The 11,636-nt window shown below is 30.6% G+C and overlaps 1 protein-coding gene across 4 annotated transcripts; it reads right to left on the reverse strand.

The window, feature by feature from the left end:
* Window positions 1-3,365: 3,365 nt before the first annotated feature.
* On the reverse strand, window positions 3,366-6,745 carry LOC105125264 (protein TIFY 6B-like). 4 transcript variants are annotated; one of them, XM_011025650.1, is made up of 8 exons: window positions 6,464-6,550; window positions 5,836-5,931; window positions 5,676-5,743; window positions 5,092-5,384; window positions 4,923-5,007; window positions 4,483-4,810; window positions 4,239-4,293; window positions 3,366-3,740 (listed from the first exon to the last, which is right to left on the reverse strand). In XM_011025650.1, the coding sequence occupies exons 3-8, from the start codon at window positions 5,733-5,735 to the stop codon at window positions 3,671-3,673; spliced, it is 891 nt and encodes a 296-aa protein (XP_011023952.1). In that variant the 5' UTR covers window positions 5,736-5,743; window positions 5,836-5,931; window positions 6,464-6,550; the 3' UTR covers window positions 3,366-3,670. The 4 variants fall into 4 exon arrangements, with proteins under 4 accessions (XP_011023952.1, XP_011023960.1, XP_011023935.1 ...); XM_011025658.1 differs by lacking the exon at window positions 5,836-5,931 and having other exon boundaries at window positions 5,092-5,282; window positions 6,464-6,745; XM_011025633.1 differs by lacking the exon at window positions 5,836-5,931 and having other exon boundaries at window positions 6,464-6,727.
* Between the last annotated feature and the right edge of the window lie 4,891 nt (window positions 6,746-11,636).

Below are 11,636 nucleotides of genomic sequence, written 5' to 3' on the forward strand. Positions count from 1 at the left end.
CAAGGGCCTTAATCAAAATACTACAATTAACTTCATAAGGCAAAACCCCATATCTAGCCTTACTGTTCAGCACAGAAACCCCCTGCATCGTACTTTTTATCACGTACAAAAACATTCAATAATCTCATAGAAGGTCCGTGTTGAATTCTTTTGATTCGCGTAAATGTTTCCTTGCGCGTTGAAGATTTGGAGGGCGAGGTCCAGGTTTTCTTGGTGTGTGGATCCTGGAGATTAGGCGTTTTGGATAGAGGCGTTGAGGCCAGGGTTTTATTGGGGGTATTACCGTGTAGGAGTTGGATTCAGGGAGGAGTTGGATTCAGGGAGGAGTGGGATTCCAGGATTGGCAGCGGCTAGAGTACGAAGGCGAATTTTGATGTTGAGGAGGGTAATACTGGGATTCTTGAAGATCTGGGACCGATAATACCTGAATTGATGGACGATGGTTCTAGAAAGATGGGAGCTTCTGATGTGGTAAGTGGCGGCAGCGGTAGAGGAGGAGGACGAATAGGTTGACGCTTCAGATGATCAGTTTTGAGTCTTCAGGTTTTGATGTTTAGATTAAAAGCTAATGAGTTTGTTCAAGTGTTTATTTTGAATGCTGTCCAGGTTTTCCGAAAAAATGAGGGAAGGGTTTGTGGCTTTGCTTGGAAAAAAAAATTATATATATATATATATAGCTAAATTCGCAGATGCATTTTAAATTTTAATTCCAATTTAATATATAGAGTTTTTCTGAACATGATATTGCTTCTCAAATGGAGTGCTGTGCATGCAAATAAAAAGCCACGAATCTATCCATATACGCATCGATGCTTGAAAAGAAAATTCAAATCCAACAACCGAATAGAGCAGAAACATTCAAATTCCAGAAAGGACAGCCACTTATGATCCCCTGTATGAGCACGTGAATTATGTGTCCGCATGACGACAAAACCAATCGATTCCAGATCTCTCAGCTCTCCACATTTGTATTTTGTCTGCCACTTTGCATTAACTGTTCTTTCTATCTCTGCCCACTCTCGTTAATTTTCATTTATCATCAAGGATCCCCTGTCTGAGCGCGTGAATTATGTCTCCATGAATATTGAGTCCTCAATCTTTGATTTATAAGAGGTGAGGCTGTTTTTTTTTTTTTTTCAAGATATGAAGTTAAATCATATCTTTCACAGAACTTCTATCCGACGCAAACTACGAGAGGAAATGTCACCCAATCACCGTCTGACATGGCCGTGACTTTTAACTTTGGCGTGGACCAATTAGACTGTTAGCTAGCTTTTGTCGTTGGAGACTTGTAGCTATTGCTTCATGTGTAAAATGTGTTCGATCATGCTTCCATGTTAATATGAATTCAATAGCATGACGTTACTGTAATATGCTTGTTTTTTAAATTGATATTTATTATAAAATATATAATAATAATACTTTTTATTTTAAAAAAAATTATTTTAGATGCTAATATACCAAAATAATTTAAAATTATAAAAAAATTATATTAAAGCAAAAATTAAAAACAAAACTTCAAATTTTTTTAAAATGTTTTTTAAATAAAAAATAATCAGGCTCTTCAAAAAAAATTCGAAGGTTATTTTATATACATTTAGTATTATTGTGATAATTTTTATTTTTATTTAATAAAAAGAATTATTTAGTTTGTTAAACAATTTTTTTTTTTATTAGAAATCACATATAACTGCTTTTTAAATATTAATTTTGTGGAAGATAAAATAATTTATTTTTTATTTATCTTGAAATCAATAATTCATCTCATACTATTTTTAATCAAACCTACCTTTTTTAACTTATTTTTTTAAATCACAATTAAAAATATTTTTTAAAACTGTAATAACCATTATCATTCTAACTCTTCCCTTCCAAGTAACTTTTAAAAAACCTTTACTGTTCCACCTTATTTTATATATATATATTAGAAAAGGTAAGATTTAAGAGTGATGTTGCATTTAGATTGTCATTTTAATTTTTTTTAAATTAAAAATTTAAATAATATTTAAAAAAATTAGAATGACAATCTAATACAACATCACTCTTAAATCTTATCTTTTCTAATTTTACTTGGATGCATTAAAGTGTTTGACAACAAACCAAATTGTATTTTATGATATGGAACTCATTAAAATATTCAGTTTAAAATACAGTTTTTATGAAACAGTTTTTATATATTTTTTTAACTGAGTTTTGTAAAATTCTATTTGTTTTTGCGTTTCAAAATTAATTTTAAAAAAAAAATTTATTTTTTCTTTACTTCAAATTAATATTATTTTTTTGTGTTTTCGGATATATTAAAAATAATTTTTTAAAAATAAAAAAATATTTTTATATATTTTTTAAATAAAAAACACTTTAAAAGCAACTATAACCATACTTTCAAATATAACTACTAAATATTTTATACCATAATTTTTCTTAAATATATATTTAAATTCAATTAACTATACTTAAGTATATTTTTTTAAATTTACTTTTTAAAGCTACAATATAAAAACTATTTTAAAAACAAACATATTTTTAAGTCAATGGAACTGATCAAGCAACTCGTAACTTGATTTGACATAAAACCTGTACTCAGCTAATGTACTTTTTATAATTTAGATGAATGTGTGTTTAATAGGTTAAGTTAGTAAAAGAAATTAATAATTCTTCTAGTCTAGACATTTGATAGGTTAAGCAAAAACAAAAACCAATAATTTTTTAGTTGAAAAGTATTTTTTAAAAAAAAACTATTATAAAGAAGCTTAAGCCTAAAGAAAAACAAAAGCAAAATGAGAGTTGCATAGTCATAACTGAAATGCTGTGTAAAATCTTGGTAATAGAAATATAAATTTTAATCTTACATTTAAAGAATCCAATAGCATTAACAAGGTAATGGGGAAAAAAAGGCAAAGGAGGAAAACCCTACACTAGTTATGTATTCTATTTGTTTATAGTTCTGATAAAAAAATGTTGTGAACATAAAAAAAATTAATAAGTAATAAAATTTTATTTAATATTATTATTAAACTTAAACTAACAAGTTAATATTAAAACCTCACAACTCAATTTTTATTTAAATCAATCTTCAAATTATATCATATCTTTAATATTTAATGAATTTAGCAAGTTCCAAAACACTTCAAGCATGTAAATAACATGGTATTTTTTTTATATTAAAATAATAATATATAAAACTAATCTAGATTTCACTGCTTAACCAGTTAAATTAAAAACTTGAGCTGAAAATTCTATTAAATTTGCTAACTTTATTTTTTAAAACTATTTTTTACTTGGTTACAAGGAAAAAACCACTCACAAAATCATACACAAACCAACAAAAAAAATTATAGAAATCAATAAAAATGAAAGAAAAAAGAGAGATAAAAAAAATACAAGTTGCTTCTTCGTTTACATGAATAGCAAAGCATATGAATAGTAAAGCAGCTGAGTTGTACACCTCTAGTGTATAGTAGAATAGAATAGAATAAGAGTTAGGTTTGACGATCAAACAGAGTCGTGATTACAATCATTCTACAAAAGAAAACACTACTGACACCTTTAACTTGCTACACAAAATCTCAATAATTATTCCCTTCTGCTCTGGCTTCATGCATAGTGGTCCACTCCCTTTTCTTGCTAAAAGAACAACCAGTTCAGGCTGCAGAGATTGCAGATAACTTGCTTAATAGGGTTCAGGGTTGGTAAAATGTGGAGATTTCTTATTGAGGTTGTATGGTGCCGCATTCATCACCCTACATTCACAGAAAAGGTATCAATTCAGGAGCCGGACGATTTAGTTGAGCTAATCGTTGCATCCATAGTATCACTACATTGAAATACAATTTTTCCAGGAACATAGCAAAGGTAGTAGCATCATATTTTTATACTTTCCACCCTTTTTTTTTTTGAAAAACTGATTCTATACTGGTGGTAAATGTGCCCCTCATACCCAAAGCAAAACAAAAGGCAGGCTTGAAAATTCTGGAGTCTAACACCAGATATAATATGTCTCCAATTCCAGGCCCCGATTCAGCCTTTTGAAAAGGTGGTCTTCTCTAAAGATATAACTACCAAAGAGGCAAGAGTTCTAGGCCTAGCTAAATTACGCATGGTAGTGCATCTCCACAGGTACTTGCTTTGGCTCACCATATAAAGTGTAATTGTTAATAATTATGAAATGGATTTGAGCATCATGGTCGAAGTGATAGTGTAAACAAGCATCTTTAGTTCTTCCTTCAATAAGAACTCACCTTTCCTTGCGCTTCTCTAAAAACCGAGCCAAGGATGCTTTTCGAGCCTGAGGGACTGCAGTGACAGGGGTTAGCCATCAATTATACATTGCAAACGTAGACAAACAAAAACCTAATCTGCAGACCATGTAACAAGTTCTGAATGAATGTGCTGCATAATTTAAAAATCCTTTAGTTGGAAAGTTTCTCAAGGGGACAATATATGTTAGAACATCACCTTCAAGAGAGGAAAAAAAGATCATACCAGATGGCATCATGGTGGTTGTAGTAACAGATCCCACTACATTTGCTGTCTTTTGATGCTCTGGTTTGGTAACATGAGTGGTCACAGCTCCTGTGGTTTTAGTTGCTATGATTTCCTCAGTACTAGTTGACCCACTCCCTGATTGGGCACCAGTATGTGATGGGCTTGAGAGACGAGAGCATGGTGGAGTGGACATCATAGGTTGGTTCACGGGACCAAGATCAGCTGCTGCTGGCTTAGAGCTAGATGCCTGGCCTTGCACTATTGGCTGTGCCGAGTTAGATGAAATGGAAGACCCATTTCCAGCCAAGAACATGATTGCCTGAGCCTGCGTAGGATTCCATAAAGAAACCAGAATTAGGATCAACATTTCCCATTAGACAATAAATTAACAGCCGGCACACACATTTATACGGAAGAAAGAAAGACCAAGAAAAAACCTTCTCAGGGGATATATCATCATAGACATTGACTGAGCCAGCATAAAAGATGGTCAATTGAGCAGGAGACCCGGATGCCTTGACACTGTTCCAATAAACATGTTTCAATTGATGTTCATTGTAAGAAATATTTGGAAGTGTTCATTTAAAGAATAAAGCGATGCCTTACCTTGAGTCTGTTAACCCAGCAACAGAACCAACCATTGGAAAAATTGAATGTGGAGCTGTGACAGGAATTCCTCCTAGCAACTGTGGCTTCGTGGTAGTCCCAGCCATATTCTGACCCGTTGCTGGATAATGATTCTTGAAGAAATGGTTGCCCATAGAAATTGGAATTGCATGATTGGAGACTGGAAACATCTTCACATCATGAGGATGATGCATAGAATGCACATCGTGTTGCACAGGATAAGCAGTCAGTGAAAAATGAGTCCCACCTTGTCTATTGAGATTGAATAATTTCTATATGATAAAAATCCATGGGGGAATAATGACATTAGCTCTTATATATTAAATAAAATGGGATTTGATGATAAACATTTGCCTAAATTAGCACCCAGGGAAATATTCGTCCAGCTCATTTTAAATAGCAAACGGAAGTGAAAGTTTGTTCCTTCAGGATTTTTAAGCATACCCAGCTGATAAGTTGATTATTCCAGGGAGCTTCGTTAACTAACTTTCCATTGATGCCTAACAGCTACTCAACGTAAACATATTATCAAACACAAGGAAAAGGAAGGAACTATACCATACCTGGATTTCAGCCGTGGAATGACGAGGGGTGGAGACCTTGTTAGAGAAGGGCCACTGCATCCCTAGACCTGTAGCAAATCGTATAGATTTCAACAAAAGGATTAGCAACTGCGTAACCTTTTAATTCAAAACAAATCCGGGAAAGTAACATAACACTCAACTTTCGGTCACTATCAAATTAGGGAAAAGGAAGCTCAAAATGTTTGAATCAGACTCCAGATGGCACACTCTTTAAAGCTAAACTGGGAAAATCAACCTTCTGTATATAATCCAAAATTGCTTGTTGGGATAAACAGTCAAACATATGAAGACAAGCAACTATAATATCGATGTAAACAGGCACTGATACCAAATTGAATCATTATCTCACAGGTATAATCCGTCAACAGTACATATATGGCGACGCGCATATATGCATATATATATTGGTTTGGTTGTATATATACACTGTATCGAACAAATAAATTCAGCAAAGATTTTTTTAAAAAAAAAAAACTTCATAATTTCTCAACCGTATGAGACAATTACTCTCTCTTTTCATTCATTCAATTCGAACATCACAGTCACAGACTCGCGGCTGCACCAGCCATGCACTCAGAATTAACAAGGTACGAGAAAAGGAGAAAATTTTCCACACCAAAGTAAAAGCGAAGCTACACGATTTCATATCACAACTAATTCTAAATGTAACTAAGCGCACAGGCAATTCATTTTAATGCTAGAATCACAAAACCAAAGCAAAAGATGGGAAAAAAAACTTTTTTTTTAAGGCAAGAAGAAGAAGATACCTGACTCTTTACACCCATCAGCGTTTACCTCCTCCTTAACCACAGTCAATGGTTCTTTTGAACTCAAACCCAAAAAATCTCTTTCCATTTCACTCTCTTCAAAAGAACTAGCTTACTACAGAGAATTCAGCTAAGACCAACCTCGAAAGACGAGCGCAATTACAATACGGATCAATCAATCAATCTCTCTACTCTTCAAAAGACCAAAATTCCTGGAGAGAGAAAAGAGAGAGAAATCCCAGCCATGCTTCTATTATTTAAAGCAGGAGTGGTTGTTTTTTAGGTTGTCTAAGATCTTGACCGTTAATTTTTCGAAGAATTATCAAAATACTAGGTGTGATAGTTACCGGTTTATCCAGTTTGGTTACTGGTTTGTCCGGTAACACAACACGTGCGGAACTCTTTAATGGACACATTACCAGCAAGTTGCTGCAAGCTGGCCCACTTGTCGGTGGTAACGCCTCTCTTCGACTGGGAGTGTAACACGTGTACTTGTCACGTGAAGAGTTTCTCTCGGTGGGTTGATGAGCTCATCTTTTTTAATAGCTGTCTCAACTCATACAAGTGACTTGAGATGCTCAGATGATAAATTTATCGCGATAAATTATCAAAGAGTGATGTGTAATTCATCTCAAGCTTCTTATTTTTTCTATGAATGATTACACGGCATTTTCGGGTTTTTTTTTTTTTCATTTCTTTAAGCTAAACACTTAAAACTCTTCTGTTATTTGCAGGTGTAAAAAGCATTGTAAAAAGCATTTTTTGAATTAGTTAGATTTCATTTGGAAGTATGGATAAATATGATTGAAAATATATTTTACTTTAATTATTATTTTAAATGTATTTCATTGAACTGTAAAATGTTATATTGACATACTATTATGTGCTTCAAATACCAATAAAAAATAACTCATTCAATAGTATTTCACACTTAATAAACTGTCAAATAAAATGTGTTTTCAGTTGAAATATCATAGATATCACCTCGTCCCGGATTATCGCAAGAAAAACTATAATCAAAATTCCTTTTATCTTATATTAATTTAAACCACACATATCTAAAACACATCTTACTAAAATCAATGTAATTACATGTAAACCTAAAGTAATAGAATAACTAGATAACCAAGAACAAAAGATTGAATTAGAAATATAGACAAATTTTTTTGGGGATCAAAAGAAATCTAGAAATAAAAGGAAAAGGAGGATACATTGTTATTTTACTTTGATTATAATTTTAAATGCATTTGATTAGTTAATATATACAATATTTTTATATGAATTCCATTAAAAAACACTTTATTTTAATTTTGGCTATGAAAAAAAATATTTTTTTATAAAAAAATTAAATTATAATTGTAAACACTATTTTTTATATAAAAAAATTAAACTATAATTGTAAACACCGTCATGATATCAAATAAATATTTTCTACCTGGCTTTGATATATATTTAATTTTATTAACTTAAAAAAATATTATGATTTATCTATTGATTAACATGTAATTACAATCAACTTTTCGTTGACTATTTATGAGAAAATTGAATATATATTCAGAAAAAAAAATATAAGAAGAGTAGAATACCAGAAAACTAAGACGCTCATTTGTTTGAAAAGTTCTGAAATTATAATTTTTTTGGTCGAGTTATATCAAATAATTTGATTGAATGACTCTCAAATTCTCATGGAATAAAGGACATATAAAGTGAATAAATTGCTCTTTATTGTTTATAGATTGTGCTAGTGATTACTGTTATTGATTTTATTTTTAAGATAAGTTTTTTGTTATAAAATTATTTTTGTATTCCTTTCTTGTTCAGTCATTAAGGTGAAAAAAGTGGAGTGATGTGGCATCATTAATTTTTTATATGTTACTATATTATAATGGTCCTTATTGAAAGTGCCGGTTTTAAAATGGCACACGTGCTATCATTAATTTTTTATAAGTTACTTTGTTTATCTTAGTGATCTTCAGTGAAAATAACAGTTTTAAATAAAAATGTATGTTCATGAGTGATGAATAAATAAATGAATAGTTTTAATTGTGAATTTTTTTTTAACTAGATATTTTTATATTTCTTTAAAAAACCAGGCTAGTCGTATTTAGAAATTGGATTTATATTTATATAAAAATATAGTAATACCGTAATCATTACACCAATACTTTATTGACAATTATAGAATATAAAATAAAATATTTATATTGACGAGAATAAAAAACACCTGTAATTTTTTAAAAAAATAACCCATAAAAAAAATATTGCATAGTGGTAAAAGTATCCCACCAAATATCACGACCAATCGAAAACACCAGTAAAAAATAAATAAAAAAAGTAACCCACTTATTCCATACTGGTAAAAGTATCTCCTCTCGCAAATTTATGAGTTCTCCTCTGTTGCAAACTATTATCTCTTCTAACAACCGCAGTCTCTTTCATAAACAAAGATTCACAGGTAAATCACCACCCTCGAATTATTCCCTCCTTCAAATCCACATATATTTCTGCCATTCATATACAGTGAAGCTCCTCCTTTTACCTTTTTCGTTTTTCAATTCAGCCCCGTCTTTGTTTTTTACCATTTCCTCGTTTATCTTTTCTTTTAATTTAGCATTTTTTTCCTAAATCTAATCCCGTATTTTTTTTTCAAACAATTATTTAAATTGTATTTAAATATATTAAATTAACTAAATCATATTAGTTAAGATATTTTTAAACTAATTAAGTCAATTAAACTATATTATAATAATTTTTATATAATTTAATTTAAAATCTAGATTGATTAAGAAGTTGGGACAAGATTTTTTTCATCGATTTTATTTTTAAATTTCTTTTACCAGTTTTGCAGCTTGTTTTTTAACAGATCAGGTCGATTAAATCGTGTCAAATAAACTCTTAACATAATTTAAATTTAAATTTAAATTAAATAAAAAAAAGTCAAATAAATCCGTTAAATCTGATTTAACAATAACATTAAATAATTATTTTTTTTTATTTACGTGGGGTGTCCGGGCCAGCTTACGCGCATCACGACTAATCCCCACGGCTCACTGAACATCCTGCAAGCCCAGTGAGCAAGTAAGACACCGCGGGGGTGACAGACGTGCACAGTAAGGCTTAAACCCATGTGTGGAGACAGAGGACAAGCCCCTCCCACCACTGAGTTAGACCCTTACTTACTAAATAATTGTTTTACATGCATTGTACCTTCTTTCCTTTTCTTTTTTTTTTTTGACAATCAAGAACAATTTTAATTTAACCAGTCTTATCTGATTATGCAATGCTAGCTGTAAACTAGTTCAAATCTAGTCGGTTTTAACCCAGACTTAAATGATCATGAGATTCTAGGGCATGCTTTGAAGAGGTATACAAGTACATGATAAATAACAAAACCTTTTAATTATTCGTTGTATTTAGAGAAAAATATGTAGATATTTTAAAATACCTCGTAGAATAAGTAGATGAATTGAATTAACAAGGACATGGTAGATGCCAATAGATGAAATTGTCCTCTTTCAGTCCAGTCAAGGGAGCGAATGGATGGAGAAGGAAAAGAAAAGAATAAAGGAGGGAAGCGCAAAGTTAAGTGGACAACAAGATGAGCCAATCAACCAGGAAAGGAGATTTATTTCCGTGGGGATGATGTATACATCGATCAAATTTAAGGAATATAAAATAATTGTCCTATCAATACAGAATTTTACAAGCCTGCACCACTGCAAAAGCGAAGCAGGTAAAAATAGATTTTTTTAAAATAGAATCAGCATGATTTTTTTTTTAAATAATATGTTTTTAAAAATAATAATAAAATAGCACAATTTATGTATATCATAACTAAAAAACACAACATGCATAACTTATCTTTGTTCATAATAGTTAAATCTAGAAAAAATTATGAAATAGTTTCATATTAGAAGATGGGAGACAAGAGAGAGGAAGAAAAAAAAAAGCATGGAGACACACTCAATCTTATACTATAATATTATTGATATCATCAAACAAAACTAAAATAAATGAATTTAATGATATCAAAAAAAATTATTAATAATTATTTGAGTAGTTATAATTATCATCCAAATATGATGGGGTAACTCATTTGTATAAAATGACAAGTAAATTTTTTAGAATTATTGTTAATAATTTTTTAAATATCATTGGATTTATTTTATTGATATCTTTTTATGATATTAGTGGTATTGTAATCAATTTTCAATGTATTTCCAACATCTTTTTTTTTTCATTTTTTATGTGCATCCTAATTTATAATTTTTTTATAAGTCTCTATTCTAAATAATAATAACTTATACATATCATGTTTTTAAATTATGATATGTAAAAGCTGTTTTATTTTATTAATTTTTGAAGCTGTAGTATTTCATAGTACTTCTTTTTTAAAAAAAAAAGTGGTAGCATAAAAATAAGTATGATAGGATCACAACTTCATTTGATAAAAAAATCACTGTATATCCCTTGGATTGGAAAACAAGAGTGAAACGTTTCTGGCCTCCTCCAATTTCTCGCCTTAATTGAAATAAATTGTACCGTGCCGTTCTTTCGTACAAGTAACGGTCTGCCACGTTATATTGAGTTTCGCTCACAACTCTATTGAGTTGCGACATTATACTGTTTGGTAGTCACCGGGAAGGAAATGATCCAACACGTGTCACAACTCTATTGAGTTTCGCTCACAACATTACCCACGTACTGTCTCTTTCTGTAGCTGCCAATTGTTACGTGTCAATGTTAACGGATAATACCAAAGATTTACCGTTTCTCAGGTCACGTGGTAATTCTCTGGCTACCAATCTCACGTGTCTTTGTGCACGCCTCTATGTCCGTACAGGTGAATTTTTTTATTTATTTTTAGAAACACGTTGCAAATCAATGAATGTTTTGATTTATGGCGAAGCTTTTCAATTTCTAGAGCATTTATCAGTCTTGTAGGAATATGTTATCTATGTAACACTTAAGTGTTCGTTTGATATTGATGATATTATGATAATTTTTATTTTTTAAATTTTTTTATATCTAGAAAGTTTTAAATTAATGTTTTTTAAGTGTTTTTATAATAATTTTGATTCACTAAATAAAAAATCATAATTTAATATATTTTATAATAAAAAATACTTTTAAAAAATATAATGCATCATAATATCAAATACTCATAAATATT

This window comes from Populus euphratica, unplaced genomic scaffold, assembly GCF_000495115.2.
Source record: "Populus euphratica unplaced genomic scaffold, PopEup_1.0 scaffold1.1, whole genome shotgun sequence".
Taxonomy (NCBI): Eukaryota; Viridiplantae; Streptophyta; class Magnoliopsida; order Malpighiales; family Salicaceae; genus Populus; species Populus euphratica.